This window comes from Lutra lutra, chromosome X, assembly GCF_902655055.1.
Source record: "Lutra lutra chromosome X, mLutLut1.2, whole genome shotgun sequence".
NCBI classification, from domain to species: Eukaryota; Metazoa; Chordata; class Mammalia; order Carnivora; family Mustelidae; genus Lutra; species Lutra lutra.
This window is the reverse complement of record NC_062296.1, coordinates 2,232,070-2,253,751: the sequence shown is the minus strand read 5'-3', so window position 1 is coordinate 2,253,751 and position 21,682 is coordinate 2,232,070. Positions and strand designations below refer to the sequence as shown.

Below are 21,682 nucleotides of genomic sequence, written 5' to 3'. Positions count from 1 at the left end.
TATTAAATGACACCTGCCTTTAGGATTGATCGAAAGTATTTCATTAATATGAACATACACTTAATTGCTTATGGTTTGAGTATTTCACATCTGTCTTTAAAGATAAATCACCTACAGTTCTTTGGTTTTGTTTTCAAGTTTAATATTCATTGAGTATGCGGAAAGTTGACTTTATATTTGAGAACTAAGAACTTGAATAATTAATTCTTATACATTTGCTTCCATAATGGGCATTTTTTTTACATTTAATAACATAACACCATCTTCACTTGGGCATGTCATTTAATAAACATGACATTGTTTCAGAATATATTTGGGATAAGTCAGTTAAATGTATGTTTTGTGAATTACTAAAATTGTTTTCATGTATCATTCAAAACAAAACAATCCCATTTGGAGGAGAGGAATGATTTTCTCCTGTTTTTTTTCTGCATGGTGTTTTGTTTTGTTTTACGTTAGTTCTGACCCCTATATACCACCACCCTTCTGTTTGTTTTGAGGTTTTTCCAAGTTTTTAAAATAAGCCCATGTAAGATCTCATTTTCTAACTGCAACAATGTATACAGGAATAAATGAGTCCTTCACCACTATCCAATATTTGACATTACAGGGAGAATTTAATTGCTCAATTTTGTGTGTTTGTAAAGCACTTTCCTTTCAAGCCAACACAGGTGTTGGTATATGCGTCTGAAGTTCTGTTCCAAGCTTCTAATAAGGTCCTCATTTGGGAAGTTTTCTATTAGCTATAGAGACAAAAATAAGTACTCCAAAGGTCCCCCCATGAAAGTTCTCATGTTCATACTAAGCCAGCTAATTTTATGTGAGAGCACAGAGACGATAATCAGTACATAATGTACTTAGTGTTCAAACAGTTGACATTTATTTCATCCCCTGACAACCTCAAATGAGTAAATACATACTCGAAGCAACTTTGGCTGATATTCTAAGGGGAAGAAATATTTTGCCGTTATAATTATTTATATATTTATACATAATTTGCCATTATATATTATTTGTATACATATTACAACCCCCCCACACACGTTCTAACATATATATTAGACTTTATTTTTTAAAAAGATTTCATTTGTTTATTTGAGAGAGAGAGAGAGAGAGAGAGCGCATGAGAGAGGGAGAAGGGCAGAGGGAGAAGCAGACCCCCTGCTGAGCAGGGAGCCCGATGTGGGGGGGGATGGGGGGTGGGGGGCTCGATCCAGGGACTCCAGGATCATGACCTGAGCTGAAGGCAGTCGCTCAACCAACTGAGCCACCCAGGTGCCCCTAGACTTTATTTTTTAAAACAGCTTTAGGTTCACAGCAAAATGGAGCAGAAGGCTTTTTTTTTTTTTCCACCCAAGTAGGTGGGTTTTACTTCAATTTCATCTTTCCACTACCTTTTACTGTAGTTGCTTTCAGGGAGAGCTCTCAAAGAGAGATGAACCATGAGAGACTACGGACTCCGGGAAACAAACTGAGGGTTTTAGAAGGAAGGGGGAGGGATGGGTTGGCCCAGTGACAGGTATTAAGGAGGGCACGGATAGCATGAACCACTGGATGTTATATGCAAACAATGAGTCATGGAACACTACATCAAAAACTAATGATGGGGGCGCCTGGGTGGCTCAGTGGATTAAAGCCTCTGCCTTCGGCTCAGGTCATGATCCCAGAGTCCTGGGATCGAGCCCCGCATCGGGCTCTCTGCTCAGCAGGGAGCTTGCTTCCCTCTCTCTCTCTCTCTCTGTCTGCCTCTTTGCCTACTTGTGATCTCTGTCTGTCAAATAAATAAATAAATAAGGATCTTTAAAAAAAAACTAATGATGTACTCCATGGTGACTAACATAACACAATAAAGAAATAGAATAAAATTAAAAAAGGAAAGATGATGGAAATGAATCCTGTACTGGCTTATTTAAACCAGAAGGTATTTTAGGAATCCAATAAAACTAGGTGGAATTCAGTTCTTGGTACTTGTTTTAAGTAGTTAACAGTGTTAACTGTGGACCTTCTGTCTGAAACCCAACCCTGCAGGACCACCCTGCAGAACACACACACACACACACACACACACACACACACATCTCTTCACAACTTGTTAATTTTATTTTAACCATCACTGTGGGTGTACCCTGTTGGCTAATGGTTGGTCTCTATGTGGTTAGCCATTTCTCAGGGACCAGACCTCAGAGACTTGGCAGATAGTTTATGGCAGCCAGTAACACTTAAAATGTTTAAATGTTTAAAGCATTGCCTGAAGTCAGATGGCTTTGATAATTATAATTTTTCCTGATTACAAGAGTAATTTATGATTGGTAACAAAAAGTATTTAAACTTGGGGCGCCTCTGTGGCTCAGAGGGTTAGGCCTCTGCCTTCAGCCAAGGTGATTGGTCTCAGGGTCCTGGAATCGATCCCTGCATCAGGCTCTCTGCTCAACAGGGAGCCTGCTTCCCCCCACTTCTCTCTGCCTGCCTCTCTGCCCACTTGTGATCTCTCTCTGTGTCAATTAGTAAATAAAATCTTTTAAAACAGTATTTATACTTCACAGAAGTGCATGAAGTAGAAAGTAAGTGTCTCCTGTCACCTCAGTGATAATTGCTATTAGCAGTTTGATCCATGCCACTCAAGGATTTCGCCCACCCTCCCCCCACCCGCAACCCCCCCCACCTCCCCCGCCCCTCTACATACTGAAAGCTGTGAGCTTATGTTGCTCTCTAGCATTCTTCACTTAGTACTACAGTCAGACAATAAGTTAATCATGGAACTTAAGTCAAAAAAAAATGTAAAGCCAATAGATATTTCAAATATTTCTGCATCTTTGGTGCTTAATACAGGAGTAGCTATCCTCCATAGTCAGGAATTTTATTTATAAACCCTCACCTGTTGTTTGCTCTCCTTCCTTAGACTAGATGTAACTGAAATTCAGGTAGCTTCATTGATCATCTTCGTGATATTTCCATTTTGAGAAGAAACAATGTAGGGTTATATGGTAAATATGAGCATTTAACATTATATTTAAGAACCTGTGAAATATTCGGAAAAACAATATTGCGTTGCTGGATTTTCTCAAAAAAAAAAAATCTGGGCTATGTTTGTGCTGATTCCATCTCTGTACCTCTTTTCTTCATTCTATAATTTGGTTATCCTATATCCTGTGCACATTTTCCCCCTATGTGTTGAATGTTTTACCATAGACAAGCAAATGACCTCATTTCCCCAAGACAAAATTAAATGCAATAGTTGAACTATCTTTTATGGGATAAAACTTATCTCATACATTAAATGTTAAAACAAATAAATCCAGTATAATAGTCTATGTGTAAAACTTGTAACTCCGTATTAGGAAAGAAAAGCTGATAGTCTGCATTTTTTTTTCGGGAAGCGGGGGTGGTACTGACATAAAAACAGACACATAGACCAGTGGAACAGAGTAGATAGTCTGTATTTTTAATAAACTACTATGAGGTGAAGGTTCTCATATTTGAACCTCATACAATGTTTTATTTTCTGCTTGGTTGCTGACCTCAGTACTTGAAAAGAGTGGGTTCCTAAGAGGCCACTGTCATCGAATCAAGCTTTGCATAGGAAGAAATCTCATAGAGAGAACAAACTACTCTGCCACAACAGCCTCAGTCCATAATACTGGCTAAGTGGCTAATACATGCCCGCCATGTTAAGAAAAAGAACAAGGGCGTCGTTTAACATTTATTCAACACCTACTATGTGCCTACAGGTTTCTCCCTCACTGCTTCATCTGGTGTTTGTTTTTTTTTTTAATACTATTTTATACATAGACAAGAACAAATCAATTTTAGCAAACACAGATTTCGGTTGATGGTTCTAGATTTAGGAGATTTCATACCTAATTAATTTCATTATTTGTTTTAGATTAGCAGTGCTGGGGGAATCCTGATTAACATGGATAAAAATGTAATGGGCTGCCTTGTACAATTTTACAGCTTAGATATTTGCAGTCAGACTGCAGAACACGGTGTTTGTGAGCAGACACCAGGGCAGAGTTACACTCCTCCTATACAGTGATGGTGTTTTTTTCCAGAATCGGCAGGACAAGCATCCTTTAGATATCTGCACAAAGACGTATTAACTGGATAACCCACGTGCCGATGACCTTTGACATAGTAAAATATATGTAGGATCAATCCCATTGTTATCTGTTAGCTGGTCACTGGTGTAAAACACTGCATGTGTATAAGGTTGGCCCAAACCTCTGTGGCCCTGTGTGACCTCTGAGTAACACCATAAGGCTCTGTGGAAGTCTGGGAAGCACAGCTCTGATCTGGTTACTCCTCTAGGCCGCGCTCCAACTTACGACGGTCTGGCATTATGTCTGCAGTGGGAGAGATGCAATGCCACAGTTGGAGGCTGACCTTCTGTTGTATCCTTTAGGGTGCCAGGGTCCTGTCACCTGGACTCCCCACAGGACCAAAGATCCTCCTGGCAATAACGAGCTACAAGAAGTCAGCAACTAGCGCTTTTGAAAAACATCGTCATCTTTACACCCTAATATTTGAGTGTGTCTTTGCTAAAGCCTCACACAATTGGTGGTAAGAAGTTATTTGAACTGATGACTCGTGGTGTGAATAAAACCCTTAGTCCTGGAACTCAAGGCTGGAAACGACTCACACAACGGGCGGGTTTCCTCTGTGGTGTCATTACTCGACCAACGGTTCCGCTTTGTCGGTGTTCCACGGGAACTGTGAGATTGCGACATGAGTTACTGCTGTATGCAGGGAGGCCACCTTCCCAACTACACTGTAAGTTCTTTATCAGCCTTATTGTTACCATCATTCCAACTTGCTGTATGCAGGGAGGCCACCTTCCCAACTACACTGTAAGTTCTTTATCAGCCTTATTGTTACCATCATTCCAACTTTGATAACATATAATTTAGATACTGAAACTTTTTAACAGGCTACCCACTCATGAATTTGAGAAGTTTGATCATCAGTGTTCCCCTATCAAATGCGAGATGAAGTTACTAGTCTTGACCTCAAATTCAAGTTGTGACTAATATTCAGTACTGAAAATAAAAGGGAAACCACTTAAAATTAAATAGTAAAACATACAGTGAATTTTATCAAATTATATTAATCTGAAGCAATAAATGAATAATTTGTTCTGCTTCTTTATAGGTAGCTCACAGGACTAAAAGCAAATGGTATTTTGGAGACTCTGTTTACTATTTTATGTTTGGACCAGCAGTTTAATAAGTTTGTAGATAATACATCTCTTTCTATGGATAGTGAACAGAAGTAGGCAAATTCCTGTTAAAGGTTTTTATTTCTTATTAACAGATGTCAGGTAACACACTGAGTAAGAACCATTCAGTGAGATATCAATCCTCCCATCTGACCTAATTGTTAATTTGATCCGACGGTTCTGCAGCCCCTAGGCTACCTAATGGAACAATAAGAAAAGTAATGGAGTAATGAGTGTGTACGGTAAATATCTTAAGCAAGAGAAAAGCATATTGAACAAAAGCCAGTAAGTCCATATTCCTTAAAAAGAAAAAATATGCATATCTGAATTAAATACGCAGAGAACACACTGGAGTACTTATTTTGCCTCTGCGCCCAGTGGCAAAATTTCTCAAGTGAGGATCTTCTTTTTTCTTATTATTTTTTCTATTGACATATAATGTATTATTTGCCCCAGGGGTACAGGTCTGTGAATCATCAGGTTTACACACTTCACAGCGCTCACCATAGCACATACCCTCCCCAATGTCCATAACCCCACCCTCTCCACACCCGCTTCCCCCCAGCAGCCCTCAGTTTGTTTCATGAGATTAAGAGTCTCTTATGGTTTGTCTCCCTCCCAATCCCATCTTGTTTCATTTTTTCTCTCCCTGCCCCCCAAGGCCCCCCACTCTACCTCTCAAATTCCTCATATCAGAGAGATCATACGATAATTTTCTTTCTCTGATTGACTTTCTTTCTCTGATTGACTCTGATTGACTCAGCATAATACCCTCTAGTTTCAAGTGAGGATCTCCTTAAAAGTTTGAAATATACCACAACTTCTTTACCCATTTATCGGTTGATGGGCCCTTGGGCCCTTTCTATAATTTGGCTATTATTGATAATGCTGCTATAAACATCGGGGTGCATGTATCCCTTGGAGTTACTATTTTTGTATCCTTTGGGCGAATACCTAGTAGTGCAGTTGCTGGGTCTCAGGGTAGTTCTATGTTGAACTTTTTGAGGACCCTCCATACTGTTTTCCACAGTGGCTGCACCAGTTTGCATTTCCACCTTTCTCCACATCCTTGCCAACGCCTATTGTTTCCTGTGTTGTTAATTTTGGCCATTCTGACTGATGTCACCAGTCATTGTAGTTTTGATTTGTATTTCCCTGATGATGAGTGATGCTGAGCATCTTTTCACGTGTCTATCGGACACCTGTATGTCTTCCTTAGAAAAATGTCTATTCATGTCCCCTGCCCATTTTTAATTGGATTATTTGTTTTTTGGATGTTGAGTTTTATACACACACACACACACACACACAGAGAGAGAGAGAGAGAGAGAGAGAGAGAGAGAGAGAGGAATATTATTCAGCCATTAAAAAAGAATGAAATCTTTCCATTTGCAACAACATGGATGGAGCTAGAGAGTATTGTGCTAAGTGAAATAAGTCAGTCAAAGAAAGACAAATACCATATGATTTCACTCATAAGTGGAATTCAAGAAGCAAATGAACACAGACAGGATGGGGAAGAGAGGAAAGCCAAGAAACAAGACATTCAACTGTAGAGAACAAACTGATGGTTACCAGAGGGGAGGTGGCTGCGGAGAAATGGGTTGAATAGGTGATGGGCATTAAGGAGGGCTCTTGTCAGTGATGAGCCCCGGGGGTTGTATGGAGGTGTTGAATCACTAAATTCTACACCTGAAACTAGTATTACACTGTATGTTAACTAACTGGAATTCAAATAAAGGTTTGAGAAAAAAAACTTTGAAGTCGTACTTAAGACTTAATGTTTTGGCTTAAGTGGAAAATCCTTCACAAAAACAACAACAACAACAACAACAAAAAAAAACCCAAAAACGCAGTATTTAAGGAGTAAACTGTCCCTTGATGTCAAATATTCACTCACGGTGGAGGACTCACTTCTTCCTACGTAAGAAAAGTAAGTTAGAAGTTAGAAAAAGAGAGTTTGGTTTGGAAAAGAGAGAGAGAGAGAGAGAGAGAGGGAGAGAGAATATGAGAATGTTTGGGATTACTTTTAAAACAGGGAAAACCATAAAACAAATAGGAGAGTGGGCTCTAGTGGCCATAATTAAAATATTAACCCACAGAAAAACAGGAGAAAGACAGTCCTCTCCTCCAAATGGGAGTATTTTCGTTGTTGTTGTTCTGAATGATTCATGAAAGAATTTCAGTAATTTAGAATACATTTAACTGATTTATTCCAAACTAATTCACAAACAACTTCGTGCTTATGAAGTCGAATTTCATTTCCAATTGAAAATTGGAAATTTCAATTTCCAACTGAAAATTTCATATAGTTATGTGCGTAAAAAGTGCACCAGAAAAGACAAGGTGTGAGAATTAATTTTTCACATTTTTAGATGAGCATACAATCAACCTTCCACATACTCACTGGATATTAAACTTGCAAAACCAAACTTTCTAGGTAATTAACCTCTAAAGATAGATAGGCACAAAATATTTAAACCATAGGTAACTAAGCACATGTATATGTTGATAAAATACTTTTTAATCCATGCTAAGGGCAGGTGTCATTTAATAGTGGACCGAAATCAATTAAATGACATTTTAATTTTTTGTTGTTGTTGTTGGAAATGGCATATTCACAACTTCATGTCTCACAAGTCGATATTTACATATCTTATTCAGTTGTCTTAATGACTTTTAGCAGTTTCACTTATTCTGGGGCACAAACTTAAGTTGCTTTTAATATATTTTGTAATTTTGTGGAGTAGACTGTATTTCAAATCTCATCTTCATTGGAATTGGTTCTGTAACTTTACGAGTATACGCAGAAGGGTGTATTCTTTCATTATTATTATTTTTTCTTTCAGGAAGAGCAATGTAACCTTCTATAATTGTACTTTCTATCTTTGGGGACTGACACAGATTCGCTGAAGCGTACTTCAATGTAAATCATCTTTATTGCTGAAATTTAATTGACAGTGTTAGGGAGAAAAAGTCGCCATTGCTACCAAAGTTCTGAACGTTTCCTGCATATAACTTTGGGATTGTTGCTACTCACATAACTGTTTGGGTCCACAGAAAGAGGGGCTGGCACTTAAACAAGCCAACAAGTAACAAGATGTAATCATTTCAGCTGGAATTGTTAAACCACAATTATCATGTTACTTAGTTCAAGTCCTTTCTTCAAATGTCATCAAAATAACAGAGACTGAAGAGACTTTCGAACAGTTGCCACCTCTTGTTGCTGCTATTAAATGAAAGGAGAGAATATACTCGTTTAGTATTTATGTAAGGATTGTACATATAACAGCAAATAGACTACTTCAACGTTTAAATCAATCCTTAGTTTTCACCTTTAAATATTACACTACTTACATGTGCCATCATAAGGTGGTTTTGCAACACGACCATTTCCTTCCCAAGTTCGCTCTGTTCACCAATAAGAAAATTTTCCTGATTCTTCTCTAAGTCTTCTTTACTCTAAAACAAAAAGCCTAGTCCAGTTACAAACCACCATTTTTCTTCTTATGTTCAAAACATGCAAAACTAAATTTCAAAAGTACTACATTTTTTAATATTCCAGTGATGTCCATTATCTTACTTGAAATAAAATTCTAAATCACACAGGTAGACCAAAACATTCACTAAGAAAAATTTAAAATATCAGATTCGAGTGAATAATAATAATAATAATAATTATCATCATTATTATTATTAAATTATTATTATTTTAAGTGGGCTCCAACACGGGGTTTGAAATCACAACCCTGAGATGAAGACCCGAGCTGAGCTCAAGGGTTGGGCGCTTAACTGACTGAGCCACCCAGATGCCCCAAAATACTCTTATTTTAGGAGACACAACTACAGTACGCTTTGCTCAGAACAATGGGTTAATGTCAAGCAGCTAAGGTCAAGCTCAAGATAGACTCCAAAACAGAAAAGGAGTGGGAGTCCCTATCAACAATCACTGTAATTTCGAAATCCAGTAATGAGCTTTCTAACGTCAGGTAATGACATGTTTATTATCAGTAATAGTCAACGTAACATGATTTCCTTTGAGGGAATAAAATGACCTGTGATGTGTCCTCTACAACTTATGAAAGACACAACCCACTTTTTATATTTTGCTATTCATTCAACAAGTGCTGAAATAGTGCATACCATGTTGAAAGTGCCGTGTTGAGTGCTGTGGAGGAATTTAAAAATGAATACACAATCTCTCCCATATTCCAGGGCCAAGAGCAAACATAAACAGAAATGATACAAAAATTTTACGAGAGTTATAGAAGCACAACTTGTTGCGGCTGCACAGCAGAAAAAGGAGATTAATGCCGACCTGGCTGGCAAAAGAATAAGATTTCAATAGGTGAAGAAAGAGAAGTTAAAAACACTTCCAGGGGAAGGACATAAACGGAGCGTAGAAGTAATAGTTTAGATGAAGCAGTTATCGGGAAGGGTGGGAATAAAGACAGAATGTAGCAAATAAAACTAAAAAGGGCATCATGTCATGGTGAATCTTTGAATATCTAAGAGTTTACAAGGGGAACCTACTCACAGGTTTTCAAGAGGGGAGAACTACCTCGTAGGAAGATAATACCCGCAGACCTAGGAAAGATGGAGAGATCAGATGAGAGTTTAATAGTAGAAGCAAGGGACAATGAGGTCCTCAGCTAGGGCTGCAGCAGTGGGAATTCGAAGAAAGAATTTAAAGTACCATTGCAGAGGTTAAGTACCACACAGCCCAACAGTAACTGGAGGGGGAGGATAAGGAACCACAGGAGTCAAGGAAAACGGTAAATTTCCAACCCTGAGTGGTTACACTGGACAATAACATTGAGAAGAAATAACTTCTGTTACTTTACAAAACCTCCATGCCACCCAATAAATGGTCTTCACAGAGCATTAGAACAACACACTCCCTGCTTGGAAACGATTTTAATATTACTATTTAGTATATGTTTAATCCTAAGATTCTTTAAAGAATACTTATTTTGAAATTATATCACTAGTTCTTAAACATTCCAGTTAGTTTAGAAGAGTGACATTTCACCACGTATTTGAACAAGATTCTTTGAAGAACAAATTACATGATCATCTCAAAAGCCGCAGAAAAAGTATTTGACAAAATTCAATGCTCTTTCACGATAAAAACTCTCAACAAACTAGGTACAGGAGGAATGTATCTCACCATAATAAAGCCCACAGCTTTATGACAAGCCCACAGCTAACGTACTCAGTGGTGAAAAACTGAAAGCTTTTCCTCTACGATCAGGAGTAAGACGAGGTTGCCCAACCTCACTACTCCTACTCAACATAGTACCAGAGGGCCTAGCTGGAGCATTTTGGCGGTAAAAGGAAACAGAAGGCATTCAACCTGGAACGGAAGAAGTGAACTTATCTTTGCTCGCAGGTAGCATGATCTTATATGTAGGAAACCCCAAGGATTCCACACATGCAAAAATCCCTGTTAGAACTAATAAATGAATTCAGCAAAGCTGCAAGTTATCAAACCAACACGCAAATGTCAGCTGTATTTCTACACACTAACAATGAGTTCCCCAGAAGTGAAATTAAGAAAACAATCCCATTTACAATGGCATCAAAAAGAGTAAGATACTTAAGGAAAAACACTTTACCAAGGAGGTGATAGACTCGTCGGCGTCGGCTGAAAACTACAAAGCACTGATGAAAGAAATTAAAGACAACACACATAAGTGGAATGATTATCCCATGCTCACGGACAGGAAGACTTAATATTGCTCAATGCCCATACCACACAAAGCAACATACGGATTCAGTGTTATCCCCATCAAAACCCCAGTGCTATTTTTCTACAGAAATGCTTTTACAAAGCAACCCTACAATTCATGTGGATCCACAAAAGACCGTGAATAGCCAAAGTGATTCCAAGAAAGAACAACAACAAGCTGGAGCCATCACACCTCCTGATGTGAAAAATATATTATAAAGCTACAGTAACAAGAACAGCTTGGTACTAGCATAAAGATAGATGTATAGACCAATGGAACAGAACAGTGAGCCCAGAAATAAACTTTCACATATACAGTCAGCTGATTTTTGACGTGGGGGCCAAGGATACAAAATGAGGAAAAGATAGTGTCTTCAACAAATGAAGCTGGGAAAACTTTATATCCACATGCAAAAGAATAAAAGAGGGTAGGTGGGTCGTCTGGCGTTAGGTATCCTTAGGACATTAGAAACAACGATGACGACAAGGGCACCCTGACCAAAAACAGAAGGGGAATGGACAGGATTCCATCCACTCCCAAATGAGTGTACAGCTGTGTGAAGAAGAGGTCTGTGTCACTGAGGATTCGCTAGTGTGGAAATACGACTGAAGGTAATCTCAATTCACAAGCTGATAGCCTTACTCTGGCTTTTTTCACTCTCATTTTCATTCTTTCATTCTCTGTGCTGTCTCTTGCAATTACAAGTTGGCATATAAAGCCACTCTTAGTCACTTTTTAACTGTGGAAGCAAATATGCCACGAAATACTTAACAAAATGCAACTGAAAATAAAATTGGCTACTTGCTGTTTAAGAAACATCGGCAGCACAAAGGAAAGTAAATGACATCGGGAAGTGATTTAAAGTCTTCCTACTTTCAAGCTACAGAGTCATCACTACTCTCCTAAGAAAGACTGACTCTGGAAAAAATAACCATGATTAAGTTGTTAATAAAGGATCAGTTTCGTGCACGATATGCATATTTCTTGGCAAAATTCCCAATCTAGCATTCCCTGTCTTGAGTAACACCCACAAAACCATTAATGAATCTGAAAAGTAAAAGTACATTTAGCATTTATGTTAAATCAGAACAATGAATTCAAAATGGAAAATGCCTAATTAATTTTAATTGATTTCAAAGGCATAACCAAAATGTTTTTGACATGTATTAAGAAAGAAAAACAATTATTTTCTACTTCCATATATATATATATATATATATATATATATATAATTTTATGAGAAGACATTGTGTTACGAAATTCAGCAGACCTTTAAGAATTGCTCATACAACTCTTTAATTCCTTGCATTCTTTGGCTCTGAACAATTCTAGAGCGTTGCAAAACCTTTTGTTGCTGTCGAAATATATTCTACAAATATAAAAGAAAAAAAAAGCTGTGATGACCATTTTGGTGAAATTTAAAATCTCACAACAAAAAAATCTAGATTCAACTGGAGTAGTTTTTAAATAAATATTTTTTTAGTATATTCTCTTTTATCAAATATTATGACCGAGTTTACGTCATCTGTGTTTACCGGTAACATAGAAAAACACCACAATAGTCTTATCTGCTGGTCACTAAGTAGGAAATTTCCTTTCTTAACAATAATCAAATCATATATCTTATTCTTGTTGATTTTGAAATCCACACACATGATCCCTCCAATAACCCTTCCATGATCTTCCTATTCCTCCACCAGTGAACTTGTTATATCCCTACTTAGCCACTCACTTTCAGAGTCATACCTTAGATTTTTGTCAGCCTGATAACTGAAACACCTACATGATGTTATGAATGGCAAAGATTACAGAGGAACTATGTACAGAAACCTGTCTGAACCATCTCAAATAAGCTTATTATAGAGGAGCTTACTTAAATCCTAAAAACAGACAAACAAACAAAAAACAAAACAAACAAAAAACCTGTAAGTACTCTTATTATACTCCCTTTTTGTAGATGAGGAAACTGAGGTTCAGAGGAAAGCAGTTTGTCCCTGGTTTCACAGCTAGCATTTAGAAAAATCAGAACTGGATCCCAAACATCACTGTCCCAGTGTCCAGGCTCTTGACCACTGGACTACGCTCTTTGCCCATTTTCCACAACATTCCACCTCTACCTCCCTGTGTTTGTGGCTCACTCTCCCTTTCCTACTACAGCTCAGTGCCCTAGCAGGATCCGACATCCATTGAATGAACACCTTTCACCGTCCCCTGTCTCCACCCTCTGTCCTCATTTTCCCCCTTTCCAGATCAATCTATGGTCGACGGTCATACCTACACCCTTGCTTATATACCTTGCCCCCTTCTCACTCTGTTGAGGTGCACGGCTAACCTCAGCCCAACCCTGGAAAATCCAGCTCTCCAGCTGCTCAGACGCAACCACAACCATGAGTACTAGTCTCATGTAAATTTATGATTGCTATGACACCCAACCCACCCTGGACCAGAACGTTGCTTGGCGATGGTACTTCCCTTCCCTTGTCCAGTCACTGGCCCACTCTCAGGGAACAATTCCAGGACTTCTCCTTTGCCCTCAAAAAGCAATATCTCCTCCACCATCCTTACTCCTAAATGTGATACAGGCCAGTCCATTAAGAGGGACCCATGCCCTGAGGTCAATGACCCGTTCAGGAACAAGCAAACGATTGAAACTAGATTACCGATGGCAGTCCGGGGGACTTTTCGGCCAGACCTATGGAGAAAGGCTATCTCGGTACACTGGGGTTACTAACCTGGTGGTGAATCTAGGATTGTAAGATGCTGTCATACTTGACCCCATGGAGAGGGCCTATTAGGAGACGGAGACAGAGCCCCAGACAGCACTGCCCAAGCAACCTTTACCCAGACTCATTCAGCGATACCTGGCGCAAAACTCCCTTTGATGTCTTCAGATAAACCAAGGGCATCCCTCTTTTGTACTTTGGCAAATGTCTGTCACTTGGAACTGCAGGAACCCCAACGAAGAGAGGAAGTAAAGACCAAGGGCTATTGTGAGTAGGATGTGTGCCTATACTTCTCTGATTTCTCTGAGATCGGGGCCCAGCCACATAGCCATCAATGGAAACAGGACTCTGGCTCAAATCTACGGGTCTAAAGATGTGGCTCGGCTCACCACTCCTACTCGAGACTTGGTTACCATAGATTAATTATAAAGCTAAGCCCGATACCAACAGCTAGTTTTTCTTCTTCCTCCTTGGTTTTCTGCGCATCTGTATCCCACTCTTGAAACAAAGTTAGAAACTGCTGACAGTATTTGTGATAAAGCTTCTGCCTGTAAAACACAGTTATGAGTAAGTGTCATACTTTGTATTGTTAAGAAAAAAGTAAACCCACTCAAAACCAAAGTGACTGGACATAAATTATACTATAAAGGGAGAAGGGGGCGATCACAGCTGACATTTTCTGATGGAAAACAGCAAAATAAAGTGGATGGCTTACTCCCATTGCTAACCCTCACTCACTCCTAACTGTCTAAGAGGGATGCTATCCCGTATGCCTTAGCTCTTGAAAACCAAGGAAGATTTATTGCATTATAAATTTCCCCCAAAACTGCATTTTATCTACAAGGGGTTTTGTTTTTACTTTTACTTTTTTCATGTTCATTCACCTGCTGAATAACATATAGGCTGTGGAATGATAAATAGATTCAATGAGGGTGTCATAGTCACTTATGTAATACAAGTTTCCCAAACAGTAACATTTCACTTTCTCCCCCACAGTGGCACAATAAAGATTTTGTACAAAGGAACAGTGAACTCAATAGGGATACATTTAAAAATTATTCAAAATAAGAGAGATCTTTTCTACATAATCGAATACAGCTAACTCTCACAAGACATTTGTCTCTTATTCAGCTTGCACACTCCAAGAATGAATGCAATGTTTTCTTATGCTAAGAAAGCCCCATTATAATTTGAAAGGAGTAAAATAGGGGTTATCTTTATTGACCTCTAGATAATACATCTCTTTTCAGTTATGGTGTGAACTTATAGGACTAAAGGAACTATTTGCTTAGATAAAAATCAAGCCAGACGTATTTTTCAACAGAGACTCCAACAGATAGAGGATAACAGTATTATACTGAATTAATTGGTCATCACAAATACTAAGAAATGACACACAGCTTCTGGTTCCAAAACCCAACAACGTTACCTCTGCTCTTCCTGGGTTTTCCAAACATGCTCAATTTTCTGGTTAATGCTTTTGACAGAAGCTCTGGTATCCATCATGCATCTTTTTCTCTTTGCATAAAAAATCCTTTTAGTGTCACCTATATTAAGCATACGTAATTATTAACATTTAATGCTGAAAGCTATTCTTTGCAGTTTATTCAAGACAACACAGGCAATATTGGTTCAGCAGCATTGGAAAGACAATTAGTGGTTTTTTTTAAAGGCTTCCCATCAGAAATCAAGATTATTCATCTTCAAGATGAATTCATCGTTATTCAAGATGTTTTTTTTCCTGTGAAATCTTTCAGTTACTAGTATCTGAATTCCAATTTATTTATTTATTTTTTTGCCTGTACACACCCTTGATTTAACTTATCCTGGAAAAAGAGCTAATAAACAAAAGTTACTATCTTCCAAAATGTGTAAAAAAAAAAATGGGGGGGGTGGTTCCTCGATGACAGTCTTTAATTTTCTCTTGAAAAGACAGTTGTAGAGGCTAGTCTTTAATAAATGTATAAAATATCCTTCAAATGAAAGGACTCACTGAGATGGATTCTCGTTAGAATTCAATATATAAAACACACTTTATCATTCTATTTTAAAAGTGTCCAAAAGGAAAAAAAAAAGTGTCCAAAAGGGATACAAATAAATAATGAAAAAAGGGTGTGTGTGTGTGTGTGTGTGTGTGTATCAATGAAAAAAGTGTGTGTGTGTGTGTGTGTGTGTGTGTGTGTGTTTTCATTTAGTCAATGAGGTTTAAGTATATTTGAGTTAAAGACAAAAGACCATGGAGAGTTTAAGGAAATAGAAGAATTTATTCAGAATGAAAACACTTCCTAAATATGTTTTTAGTAAACAAATGGAGTTTTTCTTACGTCATTTTTAAAAAGCAGCTTTGCAATTAGTGAAATTTTTAATACCTCAAAAAATGCTTTCCTAGGCATTTGATTGTATGTTATGGATCTGCCATCGATAGCTATTTTCCAGGGATCATGAAAAGGCGTGCTGTTCTACAACTATTTTCTATATTCAGTTTGCCACGTGTAATAATCAGTTTATGAGACAGCTCACACACCAAGAACTTTGCCACCACCAAGTAGAGCAAAGCTTTCAATACATACCTGCTTGTATGACTGATCCATACAGAGGACTCAAATATTGACTCGGACTCTTTACTAAGAGTCTTGCCCTGTAACCCAGTTAGTGTTTAAGGGACATCTGACAGAACGATTGGAAACTTCTAGGTATATCAGTTCTGATCACAATATTGCTAGCATGCTGGCAAGGTGGTCTTTAGTTTTCCACTGCACAGTTTATTAGTGTAAACAATATGACAAAGACTTACTCTACAGGGTTCGATTTAAACTTCTGCACCAAAGAAAATAAATAGAAAAAAAGTCAAGGAAAATGACTACAATCAGAAAATTAAAAATTGATATTTAAAAACTGACCTGTCACCTACTCTGGGACACAAAGTGGAAGAGAGATTATTTTGTGCAATGTTTTCTAAGAGCCCCACAGTCCATCAAATGTACCCATGTGTAAAATAAAAGCGTCACTCTTACCTCACCACTGGCAGCCCCATTCTCTGCACATCCACGATAAAAAGGACAACTAAGGAAATCTATGAAGTCAAATCACACTAAATACTTAGGGAAAATCCTGTGTCTGAGAACAAGGCATGAAATATCAGTGTTGTACTCCATTGATTAACATTTCCTGTTACTATGTTATATGGCTCAAAACAATTTACATGTGCTGAAATAGCTCCTAAATCATACCTTCAAATCTTTCCAACATATTCTGTAATTCATTCCTGTAAAGAAATGACATTAGGTATTTAATTAAGGGTACCTAAAACAGCATGCTTGTTTTCTGGATGAAATACATCATGCCAGGTGCTTCACATACAGTGCTTGTTACCTGAGCCAACCTTTATTATTCTTAAAGTACCTTATGAGTCAAGTGAAAAATGCTTTAAACACGTTACCCCAGATCTGCCAGAAATGATCCTGCTGGAGGACTTCTTCCCCAGTAGTTATCAGTTACTGGATTGTTTCCTGCATTGAAATAAAAGTGGAAAACATTTTAAAATGAAGTATGGTGGTGGGCATTAAGGAGGGCGCGTGATGCGATGAGCGCCGGGTGTTCTAGGCAACAGATGAATCGCTGATGAACGTTATATCACAAACCAACGGCGTACTACAGGTTGGCTAACTGAATTTAAATAAAAAAACAAAAAAACAAAAGACAAAAAACAAAAAAACAGAGCAAGAAACAACGAAGTGTGGCATTTGGGGAGTCAGTTTTCAGGGAGCAATATCCTCAACTGTGGAGTTCTTCAGGCCTCCCTCTTGCAAACACAAGGTTTTTAAGGGAGCCATAGGAAAGGAAGCGTGCCCCTGCGAGGTCGGATGAAACTAGATCAGGGACCAGGACCACGCAACGGAGACAGCGTTACAAGTCTTTCAAGGTTAATGCCAGAGTACATCACCCAGCAGGTGTGAGATATTTTGGAAAGAAGGACTTCGCGGGGAGCAGAAGAGCTGCTATCTAAGCCTCTATAATATCCTGGTCTGGGACAGGAGGATCAAGGGGGCAGCCTCTGGTACCTGCAACTGCTTTTTACATGCACGTGTGCACACACGCACACACACACGCACACACACACACACCCCGCACACACGCGCGCACCCCCCCACGCGCACGCACACGCGCGCGCGCGCACACACTACACACACATGGGCGCGCGCGCGCGCGAGGAATTTACTGTTTGCTACTCTGAGGACTCCGAAGCAGTGACCTGCCCCGTGTGCGGTATCTACACGCGCTACCTCTGCAAAGGTGTCAGACAGACATACCTTCAACCTCTGGCCCGCTCAGCTGTCTTCTCTCTTGTCTCCCAAAGTCATAGGCTGCCATACTCTGAGCCTCCACGGGGGCCTTCGCAGCTCTCCCCAGGCGCTTCCTCCCAGCCGGCGGCATCCCGAGGTGTCTTCCGAGCTCTCCCGCACCTTGTGAGCGCAAACACGTGTTAAAGAAATGGGGACACGGTCAGGAGAGCGATGCCAGGCAAGGATCCCCTGCGCAGATCAGAGTGTGTGTGTCCTCATGTCTCTTGTTGGACCAGGACGGGGCAAAGACGACATGGCTGGCGGACCCCTCTTCCCCGCCTCCCTGTTCCCCACCCCCACCCCCACCCCCAACCCCCGACTCTTCTGCGATCCTGGCTCCCTGCTCCGCCCCGACCCAAGGCATGCGACCCGACCCGGGACATCTATCTGAGTGTCAGGACCTTCCGCCACATTCTTGCTCCTGCGTTGGGACAGAAGCCATCCCCACCCCCTTCGGGGCCCACGGGACCATGTGCTGGTCTGGAGGCCCAACCGTGGCCGGGACAAAAACAAGGGTCCCCTTGGAATGGATGGGGAATAAACCGTTCTGCCCCTGTCCGGGGACGGTCAGGTCTAGTGGTGGTCGGGGAGGGGGGGCCTCCTCGACGCTCCATCTGGACCCCAGGACGACCTCAGGGGACCAAACGGTCCTGCCGGGACGGCCAGGCAGGAGGGACAGAGGCAGACGGCCCCTCCTCACCAGCTGTGACCCTCCCAGGAAGTGGGGACCCCGCCCGGCCGGCCCTGCCAGCCCTGCCCTCAGGGGCCTCGTCGTGTCCTGTCAGAGTCCCACAGGACCCCGTGGGGACATCACGTCAGAGGTGAGCCCGGCCGCCACCGCCCCCACACCCTGGTCCCCTCACGTCTGAGGAGACCCCCCCCATGGCCACACGGTGCCCCCGGGTCCACCTCCCTACCCGCCGGGGCCTCCCTGAGGGTCCCTATGCCCCAGCCCCGTCCTCTGTCTCTCTCTGTCCCTCCCTCCACCCCTCCAGCCGCACAACGACCTCCACACCACGTCCTCCGCGAAGCTCCTCCGAGGGCGTCGTGAGGGAGAGGAGGCAGCCAGCCACGCCTAGGCGGGAGTGTCGCTGATTGGCTGGCACAGCGCGCATGCGGGAGGCGGGGCCTCGGCCGAGACACGCCCCCTGGGCCAACCGCCGTCCAGGCACTTACTGGTGCTGAGGATCGAGGATCGAGGGCCCAGGGTCGAGGATCGAGGATCGAGGGTCCAGGGTCGAGGATCGAGGATCGAGGGTCGAGGGTCGAGGGTCGAGGTCCGAGGTCCGAGGCCCCAGCTGCGGTTCAAGGACATTACACAGGTCATCTTCCGCGGAAATCACAAAGGATACGGGAGTGTGGAACAGGTCGGTGCTCAAGCCTCCACCTTCCTGACCTGGGACACGTGGACAATTCCTACTCCGTCTCCTCCCGGGGCCCTTCCCACCCACTGCTTCCACTCCCAGAGGAATGGCCATCCTCCGGCTTGCCCTGTGTAAGCCACCCCCGCCCCGCTTTCTAGGGTGTTTTTGTTCGTTTGTTTGTTTGGGTTTTGTTGTCATTGTCCTCGTCGTCGTCGTCGTCGTCGTCGTCGTCGTCGTCGTCGTTTGGGCTGGTTGGTTGGTTGGTTTTTGTTTTGTTTTAGAGACCCGTGTATGTATCCTTGACGGTCCTGGCCTCCTGGTGTGCTGCCTGGGTGGCACAATAAACTGTATCGCGTTCTGCCTCTTGTCCCGCCACTCCCTTCTTCACCTGACATTGTGTCCTAACAGTATCTATACTATCCCGCGGAGCCCTACTGCTCTCATCTTCCCTGCTGTAGCGCACGCCATTGTGGGACCGCTCCCCAGTCCGTTCATCCGTTGCCTTGTCCACGGACAAGTGGATACTTTCCACTTTAGAGCCCCGAGAAGCAGTGATGCTGGGAACACTCTGATGTCTGGCATACGTGCAATGGTGTTTTGCGGCGTTTAAAGGAGTCCACGAGCTCAGAGCCGGTAATGACCTGTTTACAATCCCACCAGCAGAGCTCAGCAGTTCCCGTTTCTCCACTTCTACGCCAACACTTGTTATTCTGTTGGGTTTTGGTGGGGCGAGAGGGTTGTTTTGTTTCTTGCATTTTGTTGGTTTGTTTGGTAACAGGCATCCCAATGAGTGTGAAGTGCCATCTCCTCGTGTTTTTGATCTGCACCTCGCTGCTGATTACTCATGTTCAGCATCCTTTCATGTGCTTATTGGCCATTTGTATACTTTCTTTGCAGAAATGTCCAGTCAAGTCCTTTGCCAACTTTTTAATCTGTCTTTTTTTCTTTTTCCCATTGTGGCTGAGTCATAGGACCTCTTTATGTGTTGAGGATTTTAATCTCTTATCAGACAGACTATTTGGAATTATTTTTATCCATTCCACGGGTTGCCTGGGCGCTGTGTTGATAATGTCCTTTGAGGCACACATGTTTTTAAACGTTGTTGTTTTCCAATTTATCCATTTTTTCCCCTTGCCTCCTGGGCCTTTTAGAATGAAATTGTCTGAACCCTAAGGTCATAAAAGTTTTCTCCTATATTTTCTTAAAATTGTTTTAAGGTGTTACTTTGCATTTTTTAGTCTTTGGTCATGCTAAGCTGATTTTTGTGTTCCCTGTCAGATAGTGATCTAATTGCTTTTTTCCTCCCATGAAAAAAATAATTGTGTCATCTTCATTTGTTGAATGGTGCCCGCTTTCCCCGCTGTCAGCTGTGCCATGTCTGTCATATGTCAACTTTCTCTATGTCCCTGATTCTGCTTCTCTATCCTGTTCCACGGGTCATTCCGTTTATCCCGTGCCAAAACCACAGCTTCCGGTAGAATGAAGATTCTAAGTCAGATCCGTCTAACTCCGAATCCTTGGATATTAGCTTACACTGTGATGCCTAAGTTCCTTCAGCCATTCCTCAAAGCCTCCACAAGAGGGTCTACTCTACATATGAGGACACTTAGCATCTTGCCTCCTTTGACTCCCCTTTTATCCTCTCCATCCTGAGCTTCTTACCGTTTCCTCAAGCACACCATTGCTGTTTCCTGCCACTGGGCCTTTGAACAAGCTCAGCCAGCTTCTCTGTCAGGTCTTGCTTGACACTCCTTCCTTTGCCTGCCACTGTGACTTGTGCTGCCTCTCTCCTCTCACTGCACTGTCATCCAATCATCTGCGTGCTAATGAGACTGTACTATTTTGCCTCACTTTGACCATGCAGGAAACCTGCACAACTCTACCAACCAGATTTGGAACTTAAAATTCATATTGGCCACTGTCTGCCCATAAATTAAAAAACAAAAAACAAAAAGCAAAAAACACTTCTGTGGGCTTTACTGCCCTTTGAAAGTATACATACCCATGACTCATTTAATTACCTCAATAACCCTCTGGAAGAAGAATTAGTGTAAGGCCAGATTATAATTTAAGAGGACGAGGATCAAAGAGTACAAATGTTTACCCAAGTTTGCAGAGCTGCTCAGTAGAGCTAGGGCCAGACCTTTGGTATTTTGACCCGTTGCTCTCCCCTGGCCCTCGCCCGTCACTGTTTTGTGTCACTTTGCCTCTCTGGGAATAAACCACATCTTCAGCTGTAAATCATGATCTCCAGCAGTGCTGTCTCTTCCAGTAACACAGAAAATGGTTTGAAGAGTGTCACTGT

The 21,682-nt window shown here is 41.3% G+C and overlaps 1 protein-coding gene across 2 annotated transcripts; it reads right to left on the bottom strand.

Moving 5' to 3' along the window:
* Window positions 1-8,190: 8,190 nt before the first annotated feature.
* LOC125092401 (synaptonemal complex protein 3-like) lies at window positions 8,191-19,091 on the bottom strand. 2 transcript variants are annotated; one of them, XM_047716847.1, is made up of 9 exons: window positions 19,021-19,091; window positions 17,981-18,133; window positions 17,110-17,179; window positions 16,901-16,935; window positions 15,100-15,217; window positions 14,119-14,218; window positions 12,218-12,316; window positions 8,573-8,677; window positions 8,191-8,444 (listed from the first exon to the last, which is right to left on the bottom strand). In XM_047716847.1, the coding sequence occupies exons 2-9, from the start codon at window positions 18,102-18,104 to the stop codon at window positions 8,391-8,393; spliced, it is 705 nt and encodes a 234-aa protein (XP_047572803.1). In that variant the 5' UTR covers window positions 18,105-18,133; window positions 19,021-19,091; the 3' UTR covers window positions 8,191-8,390. The 2 variants fall into 2 exon arrangements, with proteins under 2 accessions (XP_047572803.1, XP_047572804.1); XM_047716848.1 differs by having other exon boundaries at window positions 19,018-19,073.
* Between the last annotated feature and the right edge of the window lie 2,591 nt (window positions 19,092-21,682).

What these genes read in the sequence shown, in the direction of transcription:
- LOC125092401 (XM_047716847.1), bottom strand. Translation starts at nt 18,104, where the DNA reads ATGCCGCCGGCTGGGAGGAAGCGCCTGGGGAGAGCTGCGAAGGCCCCC. An exon ending in TCATTTCTGGCAGATCTGGG is followed by an intron (nt 16,936 to 17,109) that starts GTAACGTGTTTA and finishes ATTTCTTTACAG; the next exon opens with GAATGAATTACAGAATATGT. An exon ending in TGTATGAGCAATTCTTAAAG is followed by an intron (nt 8,678 to 12,217) that starts GTCTGCTGAATT and finishes TTTTTGTTTTAG; the next exon opens with AGTAAAGAAGACTTAGAGAA.